Source organism: Salminus brasiliensis, chromosome 3, assembly GCF_030463535.1.
Source record: "Salminus brasiliensis chromosome 3, fSalBra1.hap2, whole genome shotgun sequence".
Lineage (NCBI taxonomy): Eukaryota > Metazoa > Chordata > Actinopteri > Characiformes > Bryconidae > Salminus > Salminus brasiliensis.
Genome location: NC_132880.1, coordinates 2,870,709 through 2,898,487, shown reverse-complemented (window position 1 = coordinate 2,898,487; position 27,779 = coordinate 2,870,709). Strand labels below are relative to the sequence as shown.

Below are 27,779 nucleotides of genomic sequence, written 5' to 3'. Positions count from 1 at the left end.
GTTATAAGAGTCATGTGGAACATTTAAGGAGACCCTCTCCTATATTTCTAGACCGAAGTGCTGTCTTTCCGTCTCGTTTTTAGCTATAAAAACAATAAAATCTTGGAAAAGACAAGTGCCGAAATTCGCGTCCACTTACCTGCACACATCAACCAGGCTTGAACCGGAAAGCCTCCGCTGTCCTCGCTGCTCGCTCTGATTGGACGGCGCGGGGAAAGCGGCCCGCTGATTGGCTGGTTCGTGTTATTTTCGTACCGATGGGCGTTTAGAGTGAAGTAAATAAAGCTGGAACTTTGCAGGAGTTTTGGGGTTTATTGGGATGATGGCTAGCTTTGCTTGTGTGTGCTATTCCCTTTGCTTCCAGCTATCATAAGCCTTATAAACAATGAAGGTTTGGGCCGAATCTGACCCACCATTAAAATGCCTCCTCTCTCTACATCGTGCATCATTACAGTCACAGTCACAACTAACGCACCCTGTTCACCCCATTTCTGGAGGTCTTAAGACTGGGGTATGGTTGCTTTTACAGGTTTTAGGGTTGAATGACTTGAAGAAACTCCAGAACTTGCTTGCAAATCGTGTGCAGGTGGTCTTTACTGACATCTCAGGATCACACCGAGGCCCCTGTGCCTGTAGCTTGTCTTGCTAGTTTGACAGACTGTAGCTGAGGTTCTCAACCAGGCTGCATCTTCTAAGCAGCTGCTGGTTCCCCAAGACTGATTCCTAACATCTTCTACAGTCTATTTCCAGAAATGAAGCACAGAAAAGATTTTTCCTCTTCTTCTCCTTTTCAGTGTTGCTGCAGGGAGAGATCACCCCCTAGGTCAAGCAACCACATCAACCACATAAGTCAAAAGTAGTTTATTACTTTTTAAATTCTTAAAATAGACATCAACAAGCATTTACGCTAAGACAAAACAAATCAGCGCACAGATCATGAAATGAAAAGGTTCTCTAAAGATACTTTATGCACTTAAAAAAAAACTGCATTGTCATCAGAAGCACCACAACAGAAGAAATTTCTCATCTTCCTCAGCCTTAAAGCCAGTCAGAAGATTCCTACTGTAATATGTAGACTCCACCAGTTATGGCCAAATTGTTCAACTCCACCCGAATTTTAAAATAGCCTAAAAACAAGTCATTTCAGGTCTGAATTGAAGGAATACTCTTCATTATGTGAAAGCAGGGGGTTTAAAACACAGGACTAGCATAGCAGGATCAAATAAAACAGGCCTTCTTCTAGAGCAACAAGGTTTCGTTTAGACAGGTAGTCTCAGTCTAACCTCCCCCCCCCCTCCTCCACTTCTCTGATATGCATTAGATCATTAATTTGAAGGAAACATTCATGTCTTCGCAAACCCTGATGGTGTGTCCATAGATCTGGTCAGCTAAAGAGGAAAAGTCAACGTAAGCAATTTCACCTGTTCTCTAAACGCAGCCTGAGACACTTAAGACAAAACAAAAAGGGGGAAAATTCACTTAAACTTTGAGGACTCACACTTTCACTCGCCCAGTCACATAACACACACATACACACACACTTAAATACTTTGTTCTTCTCTAGCAAATTCAAGACAATTGCTAGGTTCTCATCCAGGAGGTCCAGACTGAGGGTAAACCTGCTGGGAGAACAAAGTGCCCAGTTTGATTCACACATAGCGTTGCCCCTCTCCACTGCCCGGGGCTGAAAGTGCTACTCGCCTCCTTGTATGCCTGCTCCGTGCTGAAAAAGGGGAGAGGAATCAACGGACTTGCAACTCTTACACAGGTCTTTATTTAGAGTAAATGAGAATTAAAAAGAAACACAAAAGGCCTAGGCATTAAGACAGAAACGTCCATGAAATTGTCTTTGTGGCTTGCTTGCTTTTTTCCTTTCTTTTTTCCCCCTGATCCTCTCTTTTGTTTGAGACAGAGAGGTTTCAGGTCTCTGACGTGAATGGAGTGGATTTTTTTTTCTCACGGATTTTGATAGACAGTAAAATTCCCCATGCTGATATGGGGACGAAGGCTAGACCTGGAGGATCCAGCAATAAGGCATAATGACGGGACCCAGAGGGTTTTGGGAGGAAGATGAAACCAGAAAAAAAAAAAAAGAAAACAAAAAACCACGGTAAAACAAGTAAAAGTAAAAAATACAGAAATGAGGAGGTACTGTATTAGCAGCAGTTTGTTTTTCCTTTTTTATTCTTCTCCTTCCTCCTATTTTTTTTCTTTTTTCATCTCAGCTGGAGTCCCGCTGGCTCCAGGTTGGCATAATCTGTTGTCGAGTCCAGATAGGAGGCTGCAGGAGCAAAGGGTTACAGGACCTCGTCACTCTCCGTGGTGTGGAGTTGCGTGTCGTCCGCGTCAGTCATACTGCTCTCCTGAGATTCCTCCACCTCCGCTGTAACGCACAACATACCACATGAGTCTACGCACCACGTTACATATAACATACTAACTTTCACCCTCCTGTCAGTGAGAGTGTATGTGCTTCCTCCACTTCGCAAACAGAATCTTTTTTTTTTATATATATATATATATATATAGTTATATATAGCTTCTTAATACTGATGTTAGAATAGTTTGATAGTTTTGTGTATACAATAAAAGTTGTGTTTGCATGCTTGTGAGCACATTTAGAACAGATCAGACAAGTAGCCTGAGCAAATAAATGTGATTAATATAATGAATATACAAAAATGGATTTTAACTTAATATCAACACTGATTCCAAAAATTTAAACAGTAGTGTTGAGAGCTTACTTGAGTAATAAGGATAGTCATCAGGGGTGACTGGCTCCTCGTCATCAGGGAGGTAACGCTTGTCTATGGCCTCTTTGATCTGATTGTTGGCCCCTTTGGGGTCTAGGTCCATGGCCCAGGAGAAGTTCATCAGGGCCAGGTGAGTCTGGCCGAGCTTCTTATAGACCTACAGGGAAAGAGAGCTTCACTATCAGAAAAGCATGCGTTATCAGTTATATGCAATATAATAATAATAATAATATAATTTATAATTACACCACGATTTAAACATACAACGTTATTTTACCTTTCCTATTAAAAAGTAAACAAGGGACTCTTTGGGCACTATCTGTTTCAATTCTTCAAGCTCCTGTAGAGCTGCCTGGAAAGAGACAAAATTTACAGCAAATCAAAAAATAAAACTAAAAGTTAGAAGCAATAATGAAATCAATCACTTATCTAAAGAGTCCAGTTTAGTTGCCCTTTCTGGGCGACTGTCCCCACAATGTGCCTACCTTGTACTTTTCATTAGCAAAGAGAATAGAGGCCCTGTGAAATTTGCATAGTGGGTTCTTAGGATCAATGCTGATTGCTCTGTTCAGGGTCTCTAGAGCGTGGTCTGATTTTTTCAATGCATGTTGGACCTGTAAGACAGCATGAGAGAAAACAAGTGTCAGAACACTGTACGAGATGGGTCAAACTTTGGGAATCCAAGTTTACCCAAGTTTATAGCTTAAAACCATGTGTAACAGAACTCTGCTCAGGAGACCAGGTTCACTTATATGTACACAGTACATTACCATTCGTCTGCCAAACTGCCTACACCAGATAATTCAGAGATACTTCATAAAGCAGCACTCTCCTTCTTCCCAATGAATACTCACCACACCAATGTGGCAGAGAAGAACGGAGCTCTGGGGGTTAATACTCAATGCCTTCTTGAAATGAATCTCCGCCAGGTTGAACTTCTCCTGCTTGTAGTAGATCATTCCTAAACCATACCTGGCAAATGAGAACAATGGATTCATTGGCACTTATTTTGTCCCCTTTTAACTATAAATAACTATAACTTAACTATAAATGTGTTTTTGGCCTGCAGATTGCATGTTCCTGCAAAATGCTAACAGCCTTCTTTAGATGTCCATTTAGCATCATACCAGGCATTGTAGTGGCGCTTGTTTAGCCTGATGGCATTGCGGAAACAGCCCAGAGCTTTCTCTAGCTCCTCGGTTAGCACCAGCTCATGACCCAGTAGCGTGTAGGCGTAGGCAAAGCTCGGGTCAACTTGTATGGCCCGTGTAAAGAACTTAATGGCAATGTCGTGCTCCCGTTGCAGACTGAAACAGTTACCAGCTACACACCATGGCTGTTGGGCAAGAGGGAAAAAAAGTCTTTGCTTTTTTCTGCAAAAAATGAAACCTTTACATTTATTTTATGTCAGTTCGATTTGAATATATCTTTAAAAAAAAAAAAAAGAAACCACATACACAACACAGAATACAAGCACTATTCAAATCACACAACAAATCGATTGACCAGTGCAGAAGCAGACCCTGACATTTTAGTTGGGTTACCTCTGGAGAGTTCTTGTCCATGTCAGTGAGGTCTTTAGAGAGGGCCGAAAGTGCCACGTCTTTCTGTAGATGCCATAGCGTAGTGGAGTAGATTTCCATCCCCTCTACTCGATAGCTCTCGATGCGCCGTACTTCTGAAAAAATCCTCTCAGCCTGGAATCAGGAACAGATGAAATGACTGAGTGAGCAGCCGATATAAACATGCTTCAGACTAAAACTGAATGTGTAACTGCTTAGTGTGTGACTGTGTCCTGTAATGGTATCTGTTCAATTTACAGTTGCAACCTACATTCTGGTTAATGTAGCCCTTTCATTATACGGCCCCATTGGACAGGCTCACTGGTCTAGAAATGGGCTTACCTGCATGTATTCTGCCAATTCAAAGTGTGCACGGCCTATCTGTCCTAGCACCCAGCCGGTGTTGTAGTGGTGTGCAGGTAGCTGGCTGAGGATTGAAATTGCCTCTCTGCAGTTATAGGAACACAGGGCTAGGTAGCCTCGCCCAATGTCTCTCATCAGTGACATCAGTCCATCTGAAATACAGAACAAAAAGATGAAAAGAAAAAAAGTGTATCTTGGTAATGCATGATTGATATTGAGGGAACAAAATCATGATTGTCAAACTTAAGAGGCTTTAGTAGATCATTTTTTAAAAAATATTTAATAACATTACAAAAAGCATACATAATCATTGTTGTTGCACAAAAACCTTATCCCATCTCCATTTCTACTAAAACAAAAGATTAAATGGAAGTTATATTTCCATTTTGGAGATACCCCACTGTAGGATAAACGCAAGAATTTCCTCTTCAGGTCAGCCTGTTGAGAGATTATGAAAGGTTCCTGTTTTTCTCCTTCTGGGACAGTCCAGAAAGTAGCAATAGACAGCAAATAATGATGTTACAATAAGGTGCCCAAATGTTTCAAGAACTTGGACATTCAAGGTCTTGGGCATACAACAGTGCCATTGAGAATTTAGCTTGGGAGGGCTTAGCCATTCTGACATCTGACATTTACCCTGCTTTCTTGCTCATCCTGTAGGTACATCTCCAATAGAGTGTGTTTCTGGTGAACAGCCTCCCAGACTGTTTCAACTGATATTACATGTGCACATGGGGCATTTAGCAGAGGCTTTTATTCAAATAAGCTAATATCTGTCATATTAGCCATATTAAGTTTTTGCCACGGGCCTTTTATGACTTGATGGAAAAGGTTTCATGACATTAACCCAAATAAATGAATAAATGTCTCTGTCTAATGTTTGAGGTGGATGTGAGGTCTTCCAGTACCTGCTGCAGCCTTCTGCAAAGTGAAAGCCTGAAACTGAGGCGAACTGATGTTGCCCTTTCCCTCAGCCATGGACGAGTCCAGCTTCAAGATCTCAATGCTCTCGTTCAGACTGGAGGGGGTGATTCCCCCCTTCCCCGTTTTTGTCTTTGTCTTCCTGTTAGGAATCTTGGTGGGGAACTTCATTTTTAGCTTCTTGCTGTTCTCCTGTTGAATTCAGGCATGAATAAACAATAAGATTCAATATAGACTGCAATAAGTTCAATAAAAAGACGCTAAAACAGAATAAATTAAAAACCTTGAATAAATAATACATTAATCAATCTATTAGTGCATTAACACAAACAGGGAAGAGGTAGGGTCAGTATATACAGTATGTTTGTGGGGTGTACAGGAGGAGGGGGTTGTACCTTGGCAGTGGAGCTGGCACTGGTGAAGAGTCTGGAGCTCCGCCGAGGCTGCACGTTGGGGGGAGCAGCAATGGTGGGACTCAGCACTTGAGGTGTAGTACTGCACAAAGCACAGACACACTGCAGTTATCATATGGAGTGCATACTTTTCCCTATTCAGGCACATTTAATAGTGCATTTGTGGTTCTCTTGTCTGGAGTAAGGCAGAAAATTATGTATAGTTGCAATTAATTCTGGCTTGTTTAGTGTTCATACAGATATAACAGACATTAAACAGAATCAAAAGATGGACTGGGTATATTTCATGACATGCACTAGGTGACAACTGTAGCAATATTCAACAAACTCTCTGACCCATGCTGCATTTTGGTCTAAGAGCTTGCAAGTTTTGTTTCTTATTGTCGGTCTTTGCCATGAAATACCACTGAACCACCGGCAACACGCTAAAGCTTTTATAAAATGGCCAAAACAAAGAATTTAAACATAAGATGATTAACGCATGTTCCTGTATGGGTGTATAGAGCATGTTTCATTAAATGTGCCAGACAAACCTAAAGCTTGATTTTAATCCACACCAAAATTCACTCACCTGGTCTGTGGAGCAGTGGTCTGGGTCTGGTTAAAGGGGTTTGGAATCACCTCTCTGCTGTTTCCACTTTGTGAAAACACTGACTTAGTCCCCACTTGGCTGATTCTACTGACAGTCTGCAACAGATAAAAGGAAATTGCGGAGCCAACAATGGATACGGGTTACTATTCACTGATAAATGATGCATCAGAGCCAAAGGCAACCATTGAACCTTAGAATAAATCACTCTGCATGAAAGACTAAAGAGGTAAAAATATGCCCCAAGCCTTTCCATTACAACACACAGACAAAAACAAGAGCAGAACCTTCTTTGGTGGGCCCGGTGGAGGAGGCGGCTCCATGCCTGTCCCACTATGACTATAGTTCTGCAGATAGGAGGGGTCTCCTGGGCTAGGTTCCAAGGGCAAGATTCCAAAACTGGACAAGGGAGGAAACCACCACACACACACACACACACACACACACAAGATTAGGAAATGTCTGTTCTAATGACCTTCATCAAGAAACACAAATTATGACTTTGACAGATGACATTAACATTAATTTACATGTTTGCAAAAAAACAGCCATTTCTTCTTGCTTATAAAGCTTTTGCTAAGACGTCTTACAAGCACAGCAACAACTTAAAATTTCAGTAAAACTCAAAAAAAGTTCTATTTTATAGATAATTAAATAAGTATTGGTACAAAAAAAAAAGGGGGGGGGGGGTGTGTTACCTGGGCGTGAGGGGACTCAGTGTCGCTGTGCCTCCAAGCAGACAGCGGCCACTCTTTGGCTTATTTTGCACCTGCTTGGAGAGCAGTGAACCGCCTGTACCGAGGGGCACAGAATCAGGGGAGATGACAGAGGAGTCAATATAAGACATAGAGGAGTCTGTGTTTATAGACGAGTACTTGGAGTTGGACGACTCCAGATTGAGCCGGTTCAGTTCCTGGGAAAAGAAAGCAATGAGAGTAAAGCAAGAGAGAGAGATATTTATATTTAGGTGTTAAAAGCTAACTAGTAGAGACAACCTTTCAAAAATAATACACTGAAACAGTGCTCCGTCCAACAGCAGAAACGCACTACCCATATATATAGCACAGCCCACTCTAAGAGGAACATAAAAACAAACATTCAGTGTGGAGAGAAGCGGTGCTAGGAATCTGCCTGTGACGAGTTTAGCAAAGCAGAAAAGGAGCAGAGCGTTTCTAAATGCCAACACCACCTCACATCTCTGACTGGGCAGACTAAAGACCAGCACTTCATTCTGGAGTAGAAAACTAGAAAGTGCATCAGGTTTAACTTCTCTTACTCAGTCCATGTAAACATTAGCACCACTATCGAGCACCCTGAACACTACTCTACCCACCAAGACCTGGCACTGAAGGGTCTGTTCTTTTTAATCAAACCTTGCTAAGACAGTTTACACGAAAGCTGAATGGATTAACATTGATCTTCAATCTTCAAATATCAAATAGCTCAGGTAACCTTTTCGTATGGTAGAATGTTAGCATATTGAGTAGCCCTGACACTAAAACTGTAGTCAATAGTGCATCATATCACTTGTATTTTGTACATTTTGTACAATTGATTGTCTAAACTGCACAGCTCAATTATACTATTTCATTACATCGAAGGTTACATTAAAAATATAAATACATAAATATTGAGCTTTTTTTAAACCGCCATCTTGGTCTGTGTTGAGATTCGGTACTTTCGTTTGACGTAAGCATATTATTGACAAATTATTTGTAAGTGTCTGTTTGAAAGGGATTTATGAAAATTAAAGGAATGATAAGTTGAATTACTCAATTTTTAAATACATCTTTATTAAAAACATTACATTTATCTTAATTTGACAAACTATTAAGTTTCTTTTACTGTTTAATTCAGATCATAACGAATCGATTCATCCTTAATCGCATATCTAGACTTAACACATACCAAAGTGTCCTGGGGAGTCTCCATGAGGACGGAGTCCACCTGCCGATGGAGCATATTGTGGCTGGGGGTGTGGGCAGGGCTGATGGGGAAAGTCGGAGCACCCCCTCCACTGCCCCCATTGAAGCTCTGCAGGGAGGTCAGCTTGAAAATCTGCTCTGGATCTGGTCGCTCACCTACTCGTGCACATGGGCAGACAACACACACACACACACACACACACACACACACACACACATAAATAAGAACAAGATCTCTGGACAAGAGATTCTGCAACTGCCTGTCACTTATCCACTAAAAAAATTACACTGCCTTAAAAACATGGCGCAGGAACATTAAACACAGGATATTAGAGGGTTACTAGTAATGTTTTGGCTTTGCATCATAGAGACATGCAGCCTCTTTTGCAGGCCCTCTAGTGGTCATGCTGGCAGAGGAATGGAAACCGACTGGTTGGATCTCATTTTACTGCTTCAAATCTGCTGCCACATTTCTATCAATCTATAAACTAGCAACAAAGCTTCAGGAGGACGAACTAGGATTATCCTCACTTCATGTGTTCATTTATTTAAAAAAAAAAAAAAAAAAAAAAAAAAAAAAACTTAATTCAATAGCCCTACTAAAAATTTACTAGGTCTTGTAAAATTAAACTGCTGCTTCAACATCACCTTCACCAGGATTTTGATCCGAGTTTGCCTTCACTCAGCAAACTATTCCCATTGAATTATTTGGGTACGAGCGTTTCTGTCAAAGAGGCTTACTGCAGTGTCAAATGTACTCAATTCACAATAAGACAAATATATTAGTATTTGAGGAGAAAATGGTATGTAAAAGTATGTAAAACAAATACTTGAACGCTCCACAACTGCTGATAGAGGTTAGATGATGTTCAGAACATAAATGTACTGTAGAGAAGGCGCACTTTGGTTCAGGGTCAGTATAAAATGGTCACAGAAGCAAGTTAAGAAAAAAATACGGAATAAATTTTAAACTCACCAATCTGACAGAGGGACTCGAAGGGCGACCAGAGAAAAGGATTCTCACTCAGGCTCCTTTGATAACATTCAGCTCCTTTTGCTAAGCGATCTGTTTTGCTAGAGAGAGAAAGACATCAGCTCAGAGACAGCTGAACAGACTGAAATGATCCATTTCTAAAGTGCCAGTACTAATCAGAGATAAATTATATTCTAGACACTACAAATATAGATAAATATATAGACATATCTAAATATAGACAGCCATACATATCGTCTTATTTGTGCTAATCTTATGAGCGATTATGGGCCACATAACATCGAGCTCTGAGCAGTCCACTACAATGGTCCATGTGTTAAACTGCCTTCTCCAAATATAGCTTGGTCTGTTTGAAGTACAGCACTTTCCACCACTAAACTTGCTCATGGCAAAAAACAGCCTTCCTATTAAGTGCCATTACTAGAAAACTAATGATATGTTTGTTAAAATACTCCTTGTTAATAAAAGCAAATTCCCAGCAACCTGATTTGTAGTTACCAACTACGCTGTTAGGCATGCTTTCTATTTTGGCCTCTACAGGTCATCAGATGATTGAAATTTTTGCTGTATTTGACTTGATCATTTTGATTGATTTGTTTATCATTTACCACGTGCAAGCTAAATGACCTGATTTAAACAATGTGTGGCATTACCACCTAATAAACCAACCCAGTAAAGTGCTGACATACCAGTAGATTTGCCCAAGCAGTGCCAGTGTGAAACAGGACGAGTCGCCAAACTCTGTGGCGATGTCGTCCTGGCTCTTCTGTTTGTTCAAGACTCCTCCTGTGAGAATTTGCTCACCCTCTGCCAGCCTGAGGAAACATACACACAAAACATGTTAGGAGTACTGTTTGCTTTGGGCCGATGCAGATAATCAGCATAATATCTTGCCAGCACTCTTTTTAAGTGGAATAGAGGTGTTGCGACTGACTCTGTTTATAACAAACATCCTTCTTCAATGTGCTTATCCACTATGTACACAAGATTTACACCCAACACACCAATAGCAGTCAAAAAAAAAAAAAAAAAAGACTTCGAAACCCTTCTTGAAAGGTCTGCTATTGAACATGCTGAGGGTGATGTTATGGCATCCAAACCAGGACCAGTTAACTCACCAAAACCACAGCTTTTGGAAGACCTTTCTAAAAGCTCCTGGTAAGGTCTGCTTTTAAACATGCATAGCAGTCAAGAAATAACTCAAAAGCTTGTAACATAATAGAACAAAAGGCCACAGATAAATCATCTCCACCATGAAGGAAAATAACGAATGTAATACAAGGTTAAAACTGAACTGCCTATGACGCAGTGTTTTTCTATAAAAAAAAAAAGTGGAAAAATTAAACTGGCAGCGAGGCAGAGGAGTTCGAAAAAATTCAATCCGAGGCCATCATCATGATTACAGCTCCAGATAAGAAAAATAAGAGCTCCCTTTATAGCAAGCACCAAATTACAGACCACATTCAACCTTATTTACAATGCCTAGAATTGGTTTTCACACAGAGCAAGACCACAAGACCAATTTAACGGTTTGTAAATCTCAGAACAGTAGAGAAGACGGCTGCATAACCAATACAGAACAAGCTTTGATGCAAATTATGTGGCAGAACAGATAGGTTAATCTGTTTTACCACAAGTTAACAGTGGCAATCAAGCCATTGTCTCAGTATACAACTTAACAAGTCCAAAAAAAAATAAATAAAAAATAACCTTCTTCAATAAAATCTGGTTTATTGCTTGGTATGAACATTAAGATGTGCATAGCTCCAGTGAAAAGAACCTGAAAGAGTCTGTTCATTTAACAAATATTCATCACGGCCACACAGACAAAATCGCATTTCTTATGTGTTCATTTTGTTGAATTAGCACTCACAACAAGCAGAACAGCAAGGATAAAATGGCCTAATCAGTGAATGGATCTGATGAGAATAACTAATGTGATTACAGTGCACCGTCGGTAGGATCATTTCATTATTAGCAAATCAGTTTGAAGAAAAGACATGGCAGAAACTGACCTCAGAGGCAGTAAGTCACAACATATAGTATGTAACGTCTGATGTTTGCTTCTTTAGTTTAGAACAGGAGATGCTAGGCTAACATTGCAAATAAACACTGGACCTAATTTCTGTCAGTACACGGCCAAGAAAGTCTCTCAACTACCTCAGAAAATGCATCTAGATCTTTTTCTCCCCCTCCCACAGCCAACTGCTTGGTCTTAGAGCATAGTATGACTTGCTTTAGTCTAAAAAAATATGTCTTTAACTATCTACCTACTGTCCATCGATCTGAAAAAGAACACACAAACAGTCTGAAGCATACACTGCAAAACCCTAACACGGTCTTACACCATAATAATCTGTTTATGGTAAACTTTTTTTTTTGTATTTAGCAGTAGTGTTGATCATCCTTGAACTTAAAAGCCTTCCAAACAGCACATGCTGGAAAAAAAGGTTCTTACTTGCTGAGCTCCACACAGCATTTGGCAAGGAGGTATTTGCACTGTGGCGTGGTGCAGCTGTGCCCTTTGAGGAGGTGGTATGCCTTGTAGGCCTTTCCCGATCTGTAATAGCACGTGGCCAGGAGGAAGAGTGCCTCTTCCGAATGCACTGACAGGAACAGACAGGAAAAATTGTTCACTCATTTAAAATAAAATTAATAAAAATCAGAAATAAAACAAAAACAACAGTCAGTATATCAAATCAGCATGGGATACGTAGTACATCTTACCCTCATGATCTAGGTCACGTTACCCACAAGTATAGACAGATGTCCAAGTACATTTTGTCCCATTTTAACAATATACAATTCCATATCATCCTACTTTAGCCAAGGCCAAAAATGTAAATATTTATCTTAACCAAGGTCACACTGATGCAAAGCAATAGTGTTGTTCCTGTGGTGACTTTCATGACACAACCCTTCACATTTATTTAGCCTGTCATCTCATTCCTTATTTGATGCCTTACTTAATATCCACAATACAAAAGCAAATGGTAAGATTCTGGAAATCAATATATTCAAATAGCATCTCCCATTTGGTGCAATAATCTACAACAACCAACACAGCACAAGTTCAGTTCTGGCGTGTCTGGTGAAGGATCTAATGGAAATGAAGAAAGTTTAGCACCATTGATGAAGTGTCAGGGTTGAACAGATTTAAGACCCTACCTTCAGCGTAGAGCCTCTCCGCCAGGAACACAGCGTCTCTGTAGGCATAGTGGTTTAGAGCGTGCCAGACAGCAGCCTATAGACCAACACAGAGGAGCAGACACATATAAACATATTCCAATAGGACAGTGCAAGGGGTCGTGGCTTTCATGGAACTGCTGCGCACAATCATACTTATTTGTATTTATTTGTATACTCACAGTGATTATGAACAAGCTTGAATGACCAAGACTCTCAAAGAGATTGTTTACAAGGTCAGTGCACAAGAATATCAACCTAGCAAGCATTTGCCAACCAGACAGTGAACAGCCCAACAGCACAGGATGTGTCACCATCTGAGGATTCCCACTCTTTAGTAAACCACTCTCCAGGACATTTTCCATTAATTCCATACAACATATACAAACTATGGCCCATATTTATCAAGCTTCTCAAAGAAAGGATGCTGGTCTGATATCAGTTAATGCCTTTTGCACAACAGTGAAGTCAAATAGACAGCTAATGAGAGCTGAACTTCATTCAGTACTTCTACTCAGAGATGCTTTATAAATTGAGCCATACTAAAAGCCTGATTTCAATATCCAAGTCATTTTAGATCATTTTTTATTGGTGTATTCACTTAGTGTACAGGGCAGCCACAGGGTCAAACCATGAAGAAAACTAAAAACAGACTTTCCATTTTCATTGGACACATCTTTTCCTTAAGACACATACCCATCTTCAAATCATGAAAAAAATGTGAGGCTTATTGGTTTCAGGGCTGAATACATAAACAGATCTATGTATGTACACTAAAATAAAAGATATATACATTTTTAATGGATCTATCCACATGACAATGAGGCAAACTTCAATAACTAGAGCAATCTCAGCAGCTCAACCTATCTGGGATCTCACTTATTTTCCAGGACATTTTTAGCATTTTATCTCAATATTCCAGGTGTTTATGAGTAGACAAATGGTCTAAATGATTTTCCAGGACATGTGGGAACCCTGCAACTGGAACAACTGGAGCAGTAGACCAGAAAATAGGTCAGAGACCACAACATATCTGTAGATATTTTAATGTATATGGTAATATGGTTAAAAGCAGTCACGTAACTTTAGTTCTGGGTTAAACATACACAACCAAGCTGGGCTGATACGCTGAACAGCTGAGAGGACTAATTGGGTAACAGACATGAACAAAATAGGACTATACAAATGGGCAAGCAGCTCAGATAACAGTGTGGCTATCGTTTATTTAGGTGACATGAAAGCAACACAAGCTGAAACCTGTTATAAATATATTACAGCAGGTCAAGGGAAAGGTGTTGTGGCTTTTATGCAACTACACTGAATGAACTTATCAAGTATCTGCCACCAGGCAGTGAAGCCTAACATCCTAGTGGAGGTATCACCAACTGGAACAACTGGAGCAGTAGACGAGGAGACAGAGATCCGACCCTGGCCCTGTAGTATAAGTAGGTAAATCGAACGTATAGGACAATAGACCAACACAGAGCAGCGGTCACCATCGCTCAAAGAGTGTAAAAACATATTTTAAATGGTCAAAGCGAAGGGTCATGACACCATGTCAGTAAGCGATGGTAATGTTGGTAGCTAAGTGATAGCTACTATAAGTCTCTAAAACAGATTGTTTAGAGATACCATAAACAAGAACATCAACCTAGCAAGCACCTGCCATCAGACAGAGAAGTCTAAAATCCCAGTGGAGGTGTCACCTACTTGAACAACTGGAGCCGTTGACTAAAAGACACCGGAGAGTGAGCTGACCCTTTAATGTATCTGTATGTATGTAAAAAGGTCACTGTACAGCGAAATGTGTCCTCTGCATTTAACCCATCTGTGGTAGTGAACACACACACACACACACACACACACACACACACACACACACACACACACACACACACACGTGCACTAGGAGCAGTGAGTACACACACCCAGAGCGGTGGGCAGCCAACTCCAGCGCCCGGGGAGCAGAGAGGCTAAAGGGCCTTGCTCAAGGGCCCAACAGCGGCAACTTGCCAAGCCCGGAAATCGAACCCATTGGTGTACATTAAATGTACACCAAATCAACAACATCATTAATACCAGCAGCCTAAAACAGAGTAGGTCCCCCTTGTGCCATCACAACAGATCTGATCAATGAAAGCATGGACTCCACAAGACCTCCACAGACCTACGTGGCACCAAGATCCTTTAAGTCCTGCATGTTGTGAGGTTGGGCCTCCAAGGATTGCATCAACGAGCCTTGGATGTCCATCACCATGTCACCTCACCAGCTGTCCTTTCTTGAAACACTTCTGGTAGGTATTGCCTACTGCCTCCTAGGATCACCACACAGGACCCGTGTGCCTGATGGTTTGGAGATGATCTGACCATGACAGTTTGGTTCTCATCAGAGTGGCTCAGATCTTTAAGCTTTTCACACACCATCCCTGACTACTGACTGTTCACTTGCTGCCTAATAAATCCAACTGACAGATGCCACTGTGGATAAAGAAATTCAATCAATCAATCAATCATTTTCTCGACATCAGTCAGTGGTGTTAATGTTGTGGCTGGCTGGTGTAAATGGCATTTCGCACAGCATTTGCTCTGTGTTAAAGCTACACGACCGAGCTGAGCTGAGCTGATCAACAGAACAGCTGTGGAGGGCTAACTAGCTAACTAACTAACTAGGCAACAGACATGAACATAATATGACCATACAAACGGATAAGCAGCTCAGTCGATAGCCTGGCATTATTATCCGAGTGGCTGGCCTCTATTAAGGTGACATGACAGCGACACAAGCTGAGAAAATGAGAAAATGACAAATCCCGACTGTTATTAATATGTTAATATATTAAAATGTCTTGAATGAAGACTCACTTGTAAGCTTGGCGACCAAAAACAGTGATAAACAACATGCTAGCTCACCTAGCTGAACTACACCTCCCAACACTGCATTCAAGGGTCTGGCTAATTCATGGCAAACTGTTCACGAACAGCAGCCCGTTAATAAACTGCACATGTTAAGCATAATCGTCACCAGTAACGATATAAATCACCTTAAAGCTTTTAAAAGGGTAAAAGAAGGCGATGCAGACCGCTAGCTAACAGGCTAGCTAACGTTAGCCGCGCTAGCTATAGCACCAGATAGGCTGAAAAACAGCAGGCTTTGCATCTCGCTTCAGCGCTAAAAGACTCTGTATTTAAGGTATTTAGGTCAGTATTGTGTCCTATTCCTCCCTACCGGGTATATACACTGGTTAAGTGTCATGTCAGGGCAGAGGGGAAAGTCCTGACGTTTCGAGGAGCAGCTAATAGCTAAGTTAGTTAGCTTGCTAGCTAGCTAGCTACACAGGCCTGAACACCGGAGCTCAAAATCCCAAGTAAGTTGCGAGTTTCGCTCGTGGATGAAACTCGCGTCCGTTGCTCACGGCTGCAAACAGAGGTCTAAATCTACTGCTGAAATACCTGGACAGGTTCCTGCAACACCGTCATTCCGTAGCTGTGGCCGGGCTCCTCGACTGCCCCTCCGCTCTTTCCCTCTCCGCTCCTGCTTCTCTCTAGTTCACCGAGGCGAAGCTAAATGCTAACAGCGTCAGATTTGAACATGACTGACCGTTATCGGCCTCCGAACACAGCCGATTCAAATTCGGCCGTCACGGAAACAGCCGAGCGCTCCCGAAAAACAACGAGGCGCTGCGGAAGAGTATTTCTCCAGAAACACTGTCTTCAGCTTAATTTTCCTTTTAATCAGTATTTAGTTTAATTCAAACTCACTCAAATTTGTCATCCTTTGTAACCTTTATTTAATGTTTTACATGACCTAAATGGTGTGTGTGTGTGTGTGTAATACAAATATTTGGTGGGGGGGTTGAAACAGGCCAATTTGACAAGCAACATGTTAACATTTGTGTTATATGCTTATTATTATATGTATATATTATAATAATAATAATAATAATAATAATAATTATTATTATTATTATTATTATTATTATTGTTATTATTATTATTATTATTATTATATGTATATATTATACATTTTTACATTTTGTGTTTTTTATCTATCTGCTATTTTCTGTGCATTATCAAGTTAGAAATAGCAGTTTTTAAATTACTATTATTATTATTATATGTATATATTATACATTTTTACATTTTGTGTTTTTTATCTATCTGCTATTTTCTGTGCATTATCAAGTTAGAAATTGCAGTTTTTAAATTAATATTATTATTATTATTATTATTATTACTACTACTATTATTATTATTATATCATGTGACCTTAATTAGTACAAATGTCAGAGAATCTGTATGTGGAATCTGTCTTGGTGTATAAAATGTAACGTAGAAAACAGACAGGGCTCAAACACAGGCAAGTATTTAAATTAGGGAACTGTGGAAAGATGAAAATAAGGAAATGTGTGAGTAATGGAAAGCTTTATGTACTGTATAACAGCACCAACACAGGAGACCCAATAGATAGCTTTGTTTATGCTTTCTATTCAATCAAATTCACTGGCTCATAGTAATTAAACAATGAAAAGAAAACTGTATATTAGCTTCTGACAGTGGTCACTATGTTCCATGTAAGGTGGGACATAATTTTACATGGAACAAAATAAAGAAAACAACAGCACGCAGTTCAAGAGGCCATGAGGGGCAATTCCTGTTTTGAGCACCAGGTGGCACCAGTGCTTTTAAACCATTGATCAGTGTTTGCTGGAGTCTGGCCTCCCAGCTTTAATGGGCTCGTTTCATTCACAGAGAAGCCACAGATAGACACCAGGCTCGAGCTCATTTTACACATTTTAAGAATATTATGTGTACAGTATTTTGAAAGCTGTGTTCAGGTTTTTATTGAAAACATTTAGGTCATTTACATTTACAACATTTGGCTGCCACTCTTATCCCAACCTATTTAACTCCAAATGATGTTGCACAGGTAGGAGAATGTAGAGTTAGGGGTCTTGCTCAAGGAATCTTAAAAGTTTTAATGGTGTCCGGACAGGAAATTGAACCCTAGTTACAGAGAAGGTGGCATTGTTATCCATTAGACCACACCAACCACTAGTCCTTAACATAATGCTGATAAAGCGAAAAAGTAGTTTTTCCAGTATTAAGAGTAATATTTTAGACAATTTATGATTAAAGATATTTCACCAGTTGGACAAAATAAAGTTTTACAGTAATACAAAACAATAAACTAGCATTTTTAACATTCATTTATTTGTTCAGGTTAGTAAAATACAGCAAACAGCAAAACGATAAACAGCAAAATGCAAAAGCAGAATGTTGGTAATAATTGTAATTATCAACCTCCTTAACTTTTTAACTTTTTACAAACATCAATTATAATAGTTACAATTATCTTCAAATTTCTGAAAATGAAACAGATTGTAATTATATACAGTCAAATAACTAGAACATAAAAATCATTTTAAAAGTCACATAATCAAAAATTAAACATACATTACATTTAAAAACATCTACATGAACATTTTCATATGAAGACCTCATTATGAAACATACCATCGCTGTCACACAAAACCTTGCATCTCCTTTTTGTCATTTTTGTAAAATTTTCCCAATTTTACATGTCAATTACCCAACCCACTTTTTAGTACCACCATCTCTTTTCGTAGCAACGTCACCGGACAACCAACACGCTCGGAGGAAAGCGTCTGTAGTGGAGGTGCCCTGCCTGTGGGGGGAGAACGCTATCTACCCACCCAGAGAGAGAGAGAGAGAGAGAGAGAGAGAGAGAGAGAGAGCAAGGCTTGTTGTGCTCTCTGAGGCTCCGGCTGCCGATGGCGGGATCCGAACCAGCTGGGATCACACTGGCAGTGCTGTAGTCGGCTGGACCACTCAGACATTATTGAATTACTTTTTAGAGATAATGTGAATCTGGTCTCAGTGGTTTTTGACTGATTTTATGATGAATGGGCCAAAAATAAAAGGCTTTAGGAAGTCATTTAACACTTCTACTGAAATACAAGATGTTTTTTTTGTGTCCTTCTCCTGTAAAGTTCCTGATTTGAGGATATGATGTTTTTTTGTGACCGAGCTGATCTGCCAATTCTGCATTCTGTGTATTTTTAACAATGTTAAGTGTAATTACTCGCTAATCCAGAAAGCTAAGCCCACAATTTCAGTAATTCAGTTAGTTCATCCTCCACTTAAAATGATGTTGATTGTTCACTGGATTCTACACTTGCTGGGCTAAGCCCAGAACCGTCAGTCAAATCAAGTTGCCCACCGCTCGCCTCTGTCAGAATTGCCACCAGTGTGGCCACTGTGGTGTTGGAATCAAGAAATTTGACAAGGGGAATATTCACACCTCTTTCCTGGGCAAATAGGTTTTGCAGAGTCATGGCCAACAAGGAGTCAACGCCTAGATCAGCGAGGGTAATGGCGTCACTCAGCTTCTCCTTTTTAACACCAAGTGTGTCGCAAAGAGCAGACCTCACATACTCATTTGGTGAGGACTCGGATTTGGTAATCTCCAAATCGGCCGACTGGTCGTTTCTGAATGCCTCCTGAACCAAAGCAAGGAAGCGCATCCTGAGGGAGGCGTTTTGTGAGAGCACGTGGGTCTTCAAGTTTCTGAAATTAAATTTGCAAATCACCTGCTGGGGTCTGTTCAGCAGGAGGCATTCGTACAAGCACTGGTGAATTTCATTGACCTCCATAATCACCATGCCCTTTGACTCCAGGAATCTCTGGAAATGATCTTTGTTTAACAGAAGACCCAGGTTCAGAGCGCCCCAATTGATGGACTGTCCTGCAAGTCCAATGTTCCTTCTGTAATGGCAAAAGGTGTCCAGAAATGAGTTGGCTGCCGCGTAATTTGACTGGGCTGCATTGCCTATGAAGGAGGAGATTGATGAGTAGCACACAAAGTAGTCTAGGTTACAGTGCTTTGTGGCGTGGTGTAGGTTGAGAGCACCGCAGACCTTTGGCTTCAAGACTTTCTCATAGAGAGCTTTGTTGAGGCTTTCGATCAAACCATCATGAAGGACCACTGCACTGTGGAAGACACCTTTAATTGGACAATTTGGGAAGCTCTGTCCAACGACAGAGATGACTTTCTCCACTTGTCCAAGGACTGCAACATCGCACTGTAAACTGAGGATCTCAACGTGATGCTGACTCCTCACAGTGCTTATTTCTTGTTGCATCGTTGGGCTTGGACTACTTCTTGAGAGGATCACGATGTAACCTCCTCCTTGCTGAGCAATGAACTTCACCGTTTCAAAGCCAAGCCCAGAAAGTCCACCGGTCACAATGTACACAGAGCGCTTCTCAAAAAGCTGCTTCGTTCCCTCCAGAAAGGGAATATCGGATTGGTTTCGGGAATTCCCATCTCTCAGGGTAATCGTGCGAATTGTCTTAGAACAGAAGTACGATTCAGAGTCCTCCACAGGCAGGATGTCTATGCTTCCAGATGCCACTTTTTGGAACGTGACCACTGAGAGGTCCAGTGACTTGCTGTCCAAATGCATGGACTTGAGCCATTTGTAGATCTGCGGCCTCTGTAATCTGAGTGACCCCCTCTCTAGAACTCGAGAGACCTGGACGGGATGTACATAAGCACTGCTGTTTTCTCCTCTGAGAATTGATTCGCAAAGAGAGAGTGACCGATGGTCCTCACAAACAGGGACAATGCACCCAACGGAGCTAAGTCTGCATGCTTCTGAAAACAGAGTTCTGTTAAATGGAGGCAAAAGGACACAGGCATCAAATTTGTTGGCGGTTTGGACAGGGCCGTTTAATTCTGTGCCTACCACAACATTCCATCCCGATTTGGATGCAGTCAGAGTCAGGACTTTAAGGAAGCACGAATCAGGTGCTGAAGAGAAGATCCCTAACTTCCTTTGCTGCTTTATCCTGGGTAGCGCGTGGTGCAGAATTGCCCATGAAAGTGCTACGAAGGACACGCAAGGGGTGTGCCTGAAAAATGGAACTTTCTTTGCCTTGTAGCACACATCCTCTGGGATCTCAACTTTGGAGGAGGCAGCTACGGGGTAACAGGAGACGACGTGATCTCCAATTTTAAGATGGCTTACAGCCTTTCCCACAGCTGTGACCGTGCCGCTGAAGTCAAGCGCTAGAAGCTTGTGGTCTTGCATGGCGTGGCTGTTCCAGTAAATAGTCTGGCCAAACTTTAGACCAGAAACACTGACTGGATAGTAGTCTGATGAATGCACACACACTTTGCTCAACTGAACCTCCACATTGCTCTCTTTGATCTGACCACTGGAATCATCAGCCGGAACAGCCGATAAGCCAGTGATTATGTGAGTCTCGGCCGTCTGCAAGATAAAGTTCTCAGAGGCTGGGGTCTGGACGCTATTTTTGGAGCTACGTGGGCTGTGCAAGGGTGTGCGCACAATGTTCCACTTCAGAATCTGTCCATCTTTCACCAGCAACTCTGGGTATTTGCTGCAAGGGTACGACTTCAGGACCTGAGATAAAGCCGAAACGTCCACGGTAGAAAACGAGCTGATGTCTATTAGCTGGAAGAGGAGTTGTGGCACCTCTGCTGCGCATGCCCTTATCATACCAGACAACACAAACCCTAGACTAACTTGGTCCACTGTGGCATCTGCAGCCCGGTAGGTTACGGTTCTGACCGAGTGTGGGAAACTGGAGGACCTCAGTGCGGAAACAATTTTCCGGAAAATCTCACAGCAGTTGGCCATGGTCTCCAGAGTGTGGTCAGCACTGCATGTGGTAAGATTAGTATCACTACTGATAAACAAGATTTCGTCAAAGGTCTTCTTCACATCAGAAATCTTCAGGTTCAGCATGAATGCCTGAAATCCTTCGTTTAACAACTGTTCTGCATGCTTAAAAGAAATATACTTCGAATTTGGGGCCAAATGCTTTTTGAGGGCCTCTGCAAGTCCTAAATGATCAGCAAACACCAAAGCCTTTGGTGAAGGAGTCGAATTTTTCTCTTTCGAAATGACATTTAAGTCGTTATGGTAGAAATACTCCTCAACCAAATAGGAAGGGCCTTTGAGGAATGTAAGTGTCGCCTGCCTGATCTCAACCAACACCTTGCCACCTTTGTCTGTGAAACAGCCACACACCTCCAACTGGTCAGGCTCAATTTTAGTGGCTCTCAAATAAATGACCATCTCTTTTTGCAGAGGCTCAAAAACGGTCAGACTACCTATTGCAGTGGGAAAGCCGGGTCTTGACATGGAGGTCCCATCTACAGTGAAGGGAAGACGTTGCATGAAGTAGTCGAGAACTACAGGGTGAACGCAGTAGTCGTGCAACTGGGCGAGCAGCTCCTCAGGAACAGAAACTGCTGAGATGGCTTCTCTGAGATGTTCCCCGTAGTGCACAGAGCCTTCGTTTCTGAAGACAGCCTCATGTTGAAACCCACCGAGATGCAGGTTTTTGTAGAGTTCCTCAGAACTCATGACTGAAGTGCATCTTTTGTAAATGCTTTCCAGTGAGATTCTTGGCTCTTCAATTCCCTGTCTTCCAGTCCTGGGGGTAACGCTACCTGAGGCGAAGGTTGCGTTACTGGAATGAATCTTAAATTTGGTCTCGTTTTCGCCTGTTTCAAGTGTCACTTTCATCTCTGTTGGGTTCTGACTGTATATGAATGATCTCTGGAAAGAGATGCTGAGCTGCAGTGTGTTGAGTGGTACCTTGGGTTTTGTGGCCGCTATGCAAGCTGCAAGGCCAAGTTCAGCATAAAGGGAACCTGGAACGATTGGTATGCCGTTGTTCTTGTGCATGTGCAGGTAGGACAGTGAGTTGGAGGTGAGATTACAGGCAAACTCAGTGCCGTCTCTGCTTGTCTGTGCAAGCACAGGGTGACTACTGGTAGATCCTGTCAGCATGGAATCAAAAACTAAAGGCTTTCTGACGAAATCAAACTGATACTTTGGCAAAGCTGTTGGCTTGGTCTCACAGCCTCTGTAGAACTGGACCCAGTCTACTTGACAGCCAGCCTCGAACAGTTTAGAGACAAGTGTACGCATTGTCTCGTGGTCTTTTTCTGGCTGAACGGAAGAGAACACTGTTGTTCCTCTCCCCAGTATTTCTACGATATTCCGCTGCAAAGCTCTTCTCGGGCCTATCTCCACAAAAACCACATTTGTCTCGCCTTTGGTCACAGACCTCACAGCCTTTTCAAACACAACCGGCTCCCTGACGTTCTGAGCCCAGTACGTACCAGTAGAGAAATCATTGTGGCCGGCCATGTTCCCTGTCACAGTGGAGTACAACTCCATCACCATCTCGTTTTCTTTTAGGTGGCCGATGCGATTCTCTATCTCTGAGAGAATAGGGTCCATCACATGGCTATGGTAGGCGGCGGGGACGTCCAGGACGTGAAGGAAGAGGTCTTTGCTGTTTTCTAAGCTGCTTAAGCTGTTGATCACACGGTCAATTGAGTCTGCATCCCCCGATAGTGTGCAAGATCGAGGGCTGTTGTAGGCAGCCAAGGAAACACCTCCTGAATGAGATGGTAAGAGTTTCAGGATGTCTGACACAGCCATGTTACTGACAACCAACATCTTGCCGCTAGTTACTCTGCTTTGCAAAGTACTACGGTGAAAGATCACCTTCACTGCATCTTCAAGGGACAGCAGTCCAGAGCAATGAGCAGCAGCTACCTCTCCAACAGAGTGGCCAAGCACAGCATCTGGCCTGACGCCCCAGTTGTTCAAAAGGGCAAATAGGGCGATCTGGATTGCAAAAAGGAGGGGCTGAATGACTTCAGGCTTTGAGAACTGATCGCTGTCTTCTGAATCTTTTTCAAGAAGGTCTAGCATGCTAATGGGTTGGTAGCACTGGAAAAGACGTTCAACTTCTCTGACTTTTTCCCTAAAAACAGGCTCTTCTTTCAAGAGCTGCCTGCACATGCCTTGATAGGTGAGGCCATTGCCACAAAAAACAAAAACCAGTCTTGGATCTAGCTGTGAAGGTTCGATCACTCTGTCTTTAGCTGAAAGAAGCTGCTTCCTCAAATCAGCAAAGGAGGACGACGGAAAAGCCCTTCTGTATTCATTCTTTAAATGACTTCTCCTGCATGCAGAAGTGTATGCAAGACTTTGTATGTCGAGGTCTTTCGCTGTGTCAAGTTCTTCAATCGTGTCCCCAATCATCATAGCAAGGGATTTTTCTGAGGCTGCAGAAAGGACATAATACAGCAGGGACTTTCTAGCCCCAGCTTTTGGAGCATGGGGTTCCCTGTACTGTTTGACAATTGCATGTGCATTTGTTCCCCCAAAACCAAAATTATTGACACCTGCAATCCGCCCAACATTGCCAGCCATTTCCCATTTTGTTACTTTTGTGGGAACATTAATATTGAGAGCCTTAGCATCTATGCTGGCATTGTTCTCAGAGTAGAACAACGAAGGCACAATGGTTTCATGCTTCATCATTAGGAGTATCTTAATTAGTCCTGCTACCCCGGCTACAGACTCAGTGTGTCCAATGTTACCCTTCACCGAGCCGATACAAAGAACGCCGGCTTCGGTAGGTCGTGCCTTAGCCAAGACATTGGAGATGGTGTTGGCTTCAACTGGGTCACCCACCGGTGTTCCAGTGCCATGTGCCTCTATGTACTGAACACTGGCCACATCACGCTCTGTGCTGTAGAGGGTTCGGAGAAGCTCTTCCTGTTGTACCATAGATGGCTTCATGATTGGGCTGGCGGTGTGGCCATCTTGGTTCACAGCAGTTTTGCTTATAACGCCCCAAATATGGTCGCCGTCTGCAATAGCCTAGAGTTCAGAAAACCACAGAAATGAATAAAAATAAAGAAATTATAATTCAGAACAAACTTAAAGGTGTGTTAATATTCAGAAGCCGAAGCTGTCAACGAACATTGACCTTTTTCAGAGGTTTGAGCAGAACAACTCCACAACCTTCTCCTCGCCCATAGCCATTCGCATCCTTGGAGAAAGGCTTACTGGTGCCATCAGGGGAGATCATCCTGGCTTTGCTGAGCGCCACAAAGAATTGTGGATGAAAAATGCAACTCACACCACCACACAGGGCCATCTCACAGTCCCCTGAAATGGGGAAAGGTTATTAGATTATTGGGTTAAAAACAGCACAGGGAATTTTTTGAGGACAGTGCATTCTCCACAGTCTACCAGTAGTTAAAGAAACAAGCCAATTTACATGTAGACAGGCCTGTAGAAAAGCCTGAGAAAAGTTTAACATTTAACATGGTTTTAAATTTTAGGACCTTTTAGGACCTCCTTACAATTCAATCACTTAGTTTCTCAAAGCATGCTCAACATGTAATGCACTCTGAACTGAAGCCCAGACAAAGCAACGCAGCTGACCAGGAATGTCCAAAAATCAGTTACTCACCTTGTGTAATGGCTCGACATCCAAGGTGAAGGGCCACAAGCGAAGACGAGCAAGCAGTGTCAATGGCCAGAGAAGGTCCAGTGAGGTTGAAGGAGTAGGAGATGCGGTTAGCTGCTATACTCATAGCAATACCTGTACCAGTCCAGTGACTGATGGTATTTGGGTTGCTCTTCATCTTGTTCAGCTCATAGTCTCTGTTCATCAGCCCTGAGTTGAACAGTTATCAATGGACGTTAGTAATTACATCTTAAATAGAAAGCAGTAAAAAAAAATGAGCAAGTTCGGAAGGGTAACTTAAATTAAATTAAATTAAAAATAATCTAAGAAGTGATCATGAATGCAGCACTACCTAGAAACACCCCTGTTTTTGTTCCACTGGCCTTTTCTAAAGGTATGCCAGCATTTTCGAAAGCCCGATAGGTGCAGTGGAGCAGAAGTTTTTGCTGAGGGTCCATTTGACTTGATTCTGCATCAGTCACACCAAACAACCTCTGGTCAAAGTCATTAATCCTGTGTGAGAAAGCAAACATTAATAGAATTAGAAACTGGTAATGTAACAGTACACTGTGTTTGTATTTCTCAGGCGACTGTGTAAGACATGTTTTACCCATCTATGAGCGCTGCTCTGGAGGTGTATGTCTTCCCAGGTTTGTTTTGGTCAGAATCGTACCAGTACGAGCAGTCAAACCTCTCATCCGGAATTTCTGCTGCACAGTTTTTCCCTTCATAGAGAACTTTCCAGAAGTTGTCAGTTCCTTCACCTGGACGTGTAGAATTGAATAAAAAATAAGAACTTCTAATAGACCTTTATCACACTTCGGCGTTCATTAATGCAAAGGCATGAATAGTAGCAGTAGATGGCTGCTGCAAAGCTAGTAGATCAAGCAATCCCAAGACACCTGATACAATTTAAGTATCCTTAAAATACTTAAAATAGAAAATAAATCATTAAAATAAATTCTTAAATCCAGAGATGACCCAGGCTTCAAACAATTCAGTAGCAAGCTAGACCTCAAGCTGTCCTGAGACAACTGATTCAAAAATGAATCCTCAAAATTAGCCCCAGGTATGTCAAAGTTTAAAAATCAGAGGAACTTAAAAAACAACCCATATTTAACCGTATATACATAATAGTATTCATTAAATACAACTTAAAACCTTATATCCAAAAAATGACCCAGGCTTCAAACAATTCAATAGAAAACTAGGCCTTAACCATTCCTGACGCAACTGAATCAAAACGGATTCTCAAAGTAAGTCCCAGATATCTCAGAGTTTGGAAATCAGAAGGAACTTGAAGAGCGTCCCATATTCAATCATATAGCTGAAGTGGGAAGAGGGAACGCAGGGCCGAACGGAGGAGCAGATTTACTCATGTGTGTGATTAAAAAAGCTAGCTCGCTAAACTCCAAGATCAGCGCTAACTCAATTAGCATCCACTCAGACTGTCTCAGCAACGTTTGGTTAAACCCTTGAGGAACAGACCCCTCAGTGCCGGGTCAGACCCCTCACCGCCGGGTCAGACCCCTCACCGCCGGGTCGGATCCCTCAGCGCCAGGTCGGACCCCTCATGGTTTGAACCCTGTAGCTGTTCAGTACACTGTGTACATAATTGCAGATGAATACACTGACAGAAATGCTTTAAATTCCTTAGAATAAACTCTAATTTTACTTGACTTCCATTCAAAGTTAAGAATATATGTTAAATATGTTTGCCTTCTCCTGTAAACTCACCATTTTTCCTCCCTTAATCAGTTGGAGATGAACATGTTTGTCAATGTTTATTGAACAGCGACGGTATAAGGAAACCTTGTAAATGTCTATTTGACCTGTTGATGCCTGTAGTTATTTTCTGTAGGCAGTATAACTAGTCAGAGCGGCTTTATAAATCTGTAAATCCCATATTATTACATAGTTATAGTACATACTTACATATAGTTGAATATTTTAATTCCTACCAGAAAAAAATGCATTACTGAGATCTTGTATTTGAGTTTTTACTGATAAACACTGACAGTAATCCTCGGTTCTTTATCTTATCTGGCACAGTCTTGGATAAAATTCAGCGGGAGGCGAGAGTCAGTTGATTCCAGGACGTCCGATACAAGCAAACAAAACCAAGGTAACCCACACTGTTACTAATAGAGTAGTGTAATAACGAGCTGAGGCCAGTGTTCATTTGATGCTGTCACTAACAGAGGGTTTCAACAAAATTACATTAGTTGTTGTTGGGTAATTGTAATCTGAGTAGGTAGTTGTGTGACTAGTTGTGTAGACTACTTGTGATTAGTTACCATAAAATACTGTTGCTGTCACACAAAAACCTTCGATTTTCTTTAAAATGTCAAAACTTAACTTTCAATGGAAGTCAATTGAAAAAGATTTTAATCCAAGTCATTTTGGAGCATTTCTATTGGCCCATTAATCATGAAATTTGGACGCAATGTAAAAAACATCAGCCATGATGTCAAAAATTTAAAAACATAAATGGACATACAAGATTTTTTATATACTCTAAAACAAAGTGAAACAGAGCAGAAGTTGATTTTTAAATATTTAATCTGATGTATTAATTTATCTTTTGTTTGTTCAGGGTATCGGGGTACATTTTCTACAGTATTTTTAAGTAGTTTATTAAATAAAATCAATAAAAGAACAGAGAGTTTTTCCTCCTACCTCCTGGAAAATTGCAGCCGATCCCAATAACTGCAATCTCTCCATCTGCCTCATCCAT

General features: G+C 41.5%; 2 protein-coding genes across 2 annotated transcripts; both read right to left on the bottom strand.

Moving 5' to 3' along the window:
- Nucleotides 1-846: 846 nt before the first annotated feature.
- Nucleotides 847-16,273, bottom strand: cdc27 (cell division cycle 27). The gene is made up of 19 exons (XM_072675171.1): nt 16,157-16,273; nt 12,689-12,764; nt 11,979-12,126; nt 10,210-10,335; nt 9,503-9,600; nt 8,510-8,682; nt 7,300-7,514; nt 6,889-7,000; nt 6,584-6,699; nt 5,995-6,094; nt 5,587-5,791; nt 4,658-4,830; nt 4,298-4,450; nt 3,881-4,089; nt 3,608-3,725; nt 3,239-3,367; nt 3,031-3,105; nt 2,745-2,910; nt 847-2,383 (listed from the first exon to the last, which is right to left on the bottom strand). Exons 1-19 carry the CDS (start codon nt 16,181-16,183, stop codon nt 2,298-2,300), a joined length of 2,505 nt encoding a protein of 834 aa, XP_072531272.1. The 5' UTR covers nt 16,184-16,273; the 3' UTR covers nt 847-2,297.
- Nucleotides 16,274-18,867: 2,594 nt separating this feature from the next.
- LOC140551029 (phthioceranic/hydroxyphthioceranic acid synthase-like) lies at nt 18,868-27,779 on the bottom strand. The gene is made up of 6 exons (XM_072674399.1): nt 27,722-27,779; nt 25,653-25,806; nt 25,395-25,555; nt 25,046-25,252; nt 24,557-24,738; nt 18,868-24,447 (listed from the first exon to the last, which is right to left on the bottom strand). The coding sequence occupies exons 1-6, from the start codon at nt 27,777-27,779 to the stop codon at nt 18,868-18,870; spliced, it is 6,342 nt and encodes a 2,113-aa protein (XP_072530500.1).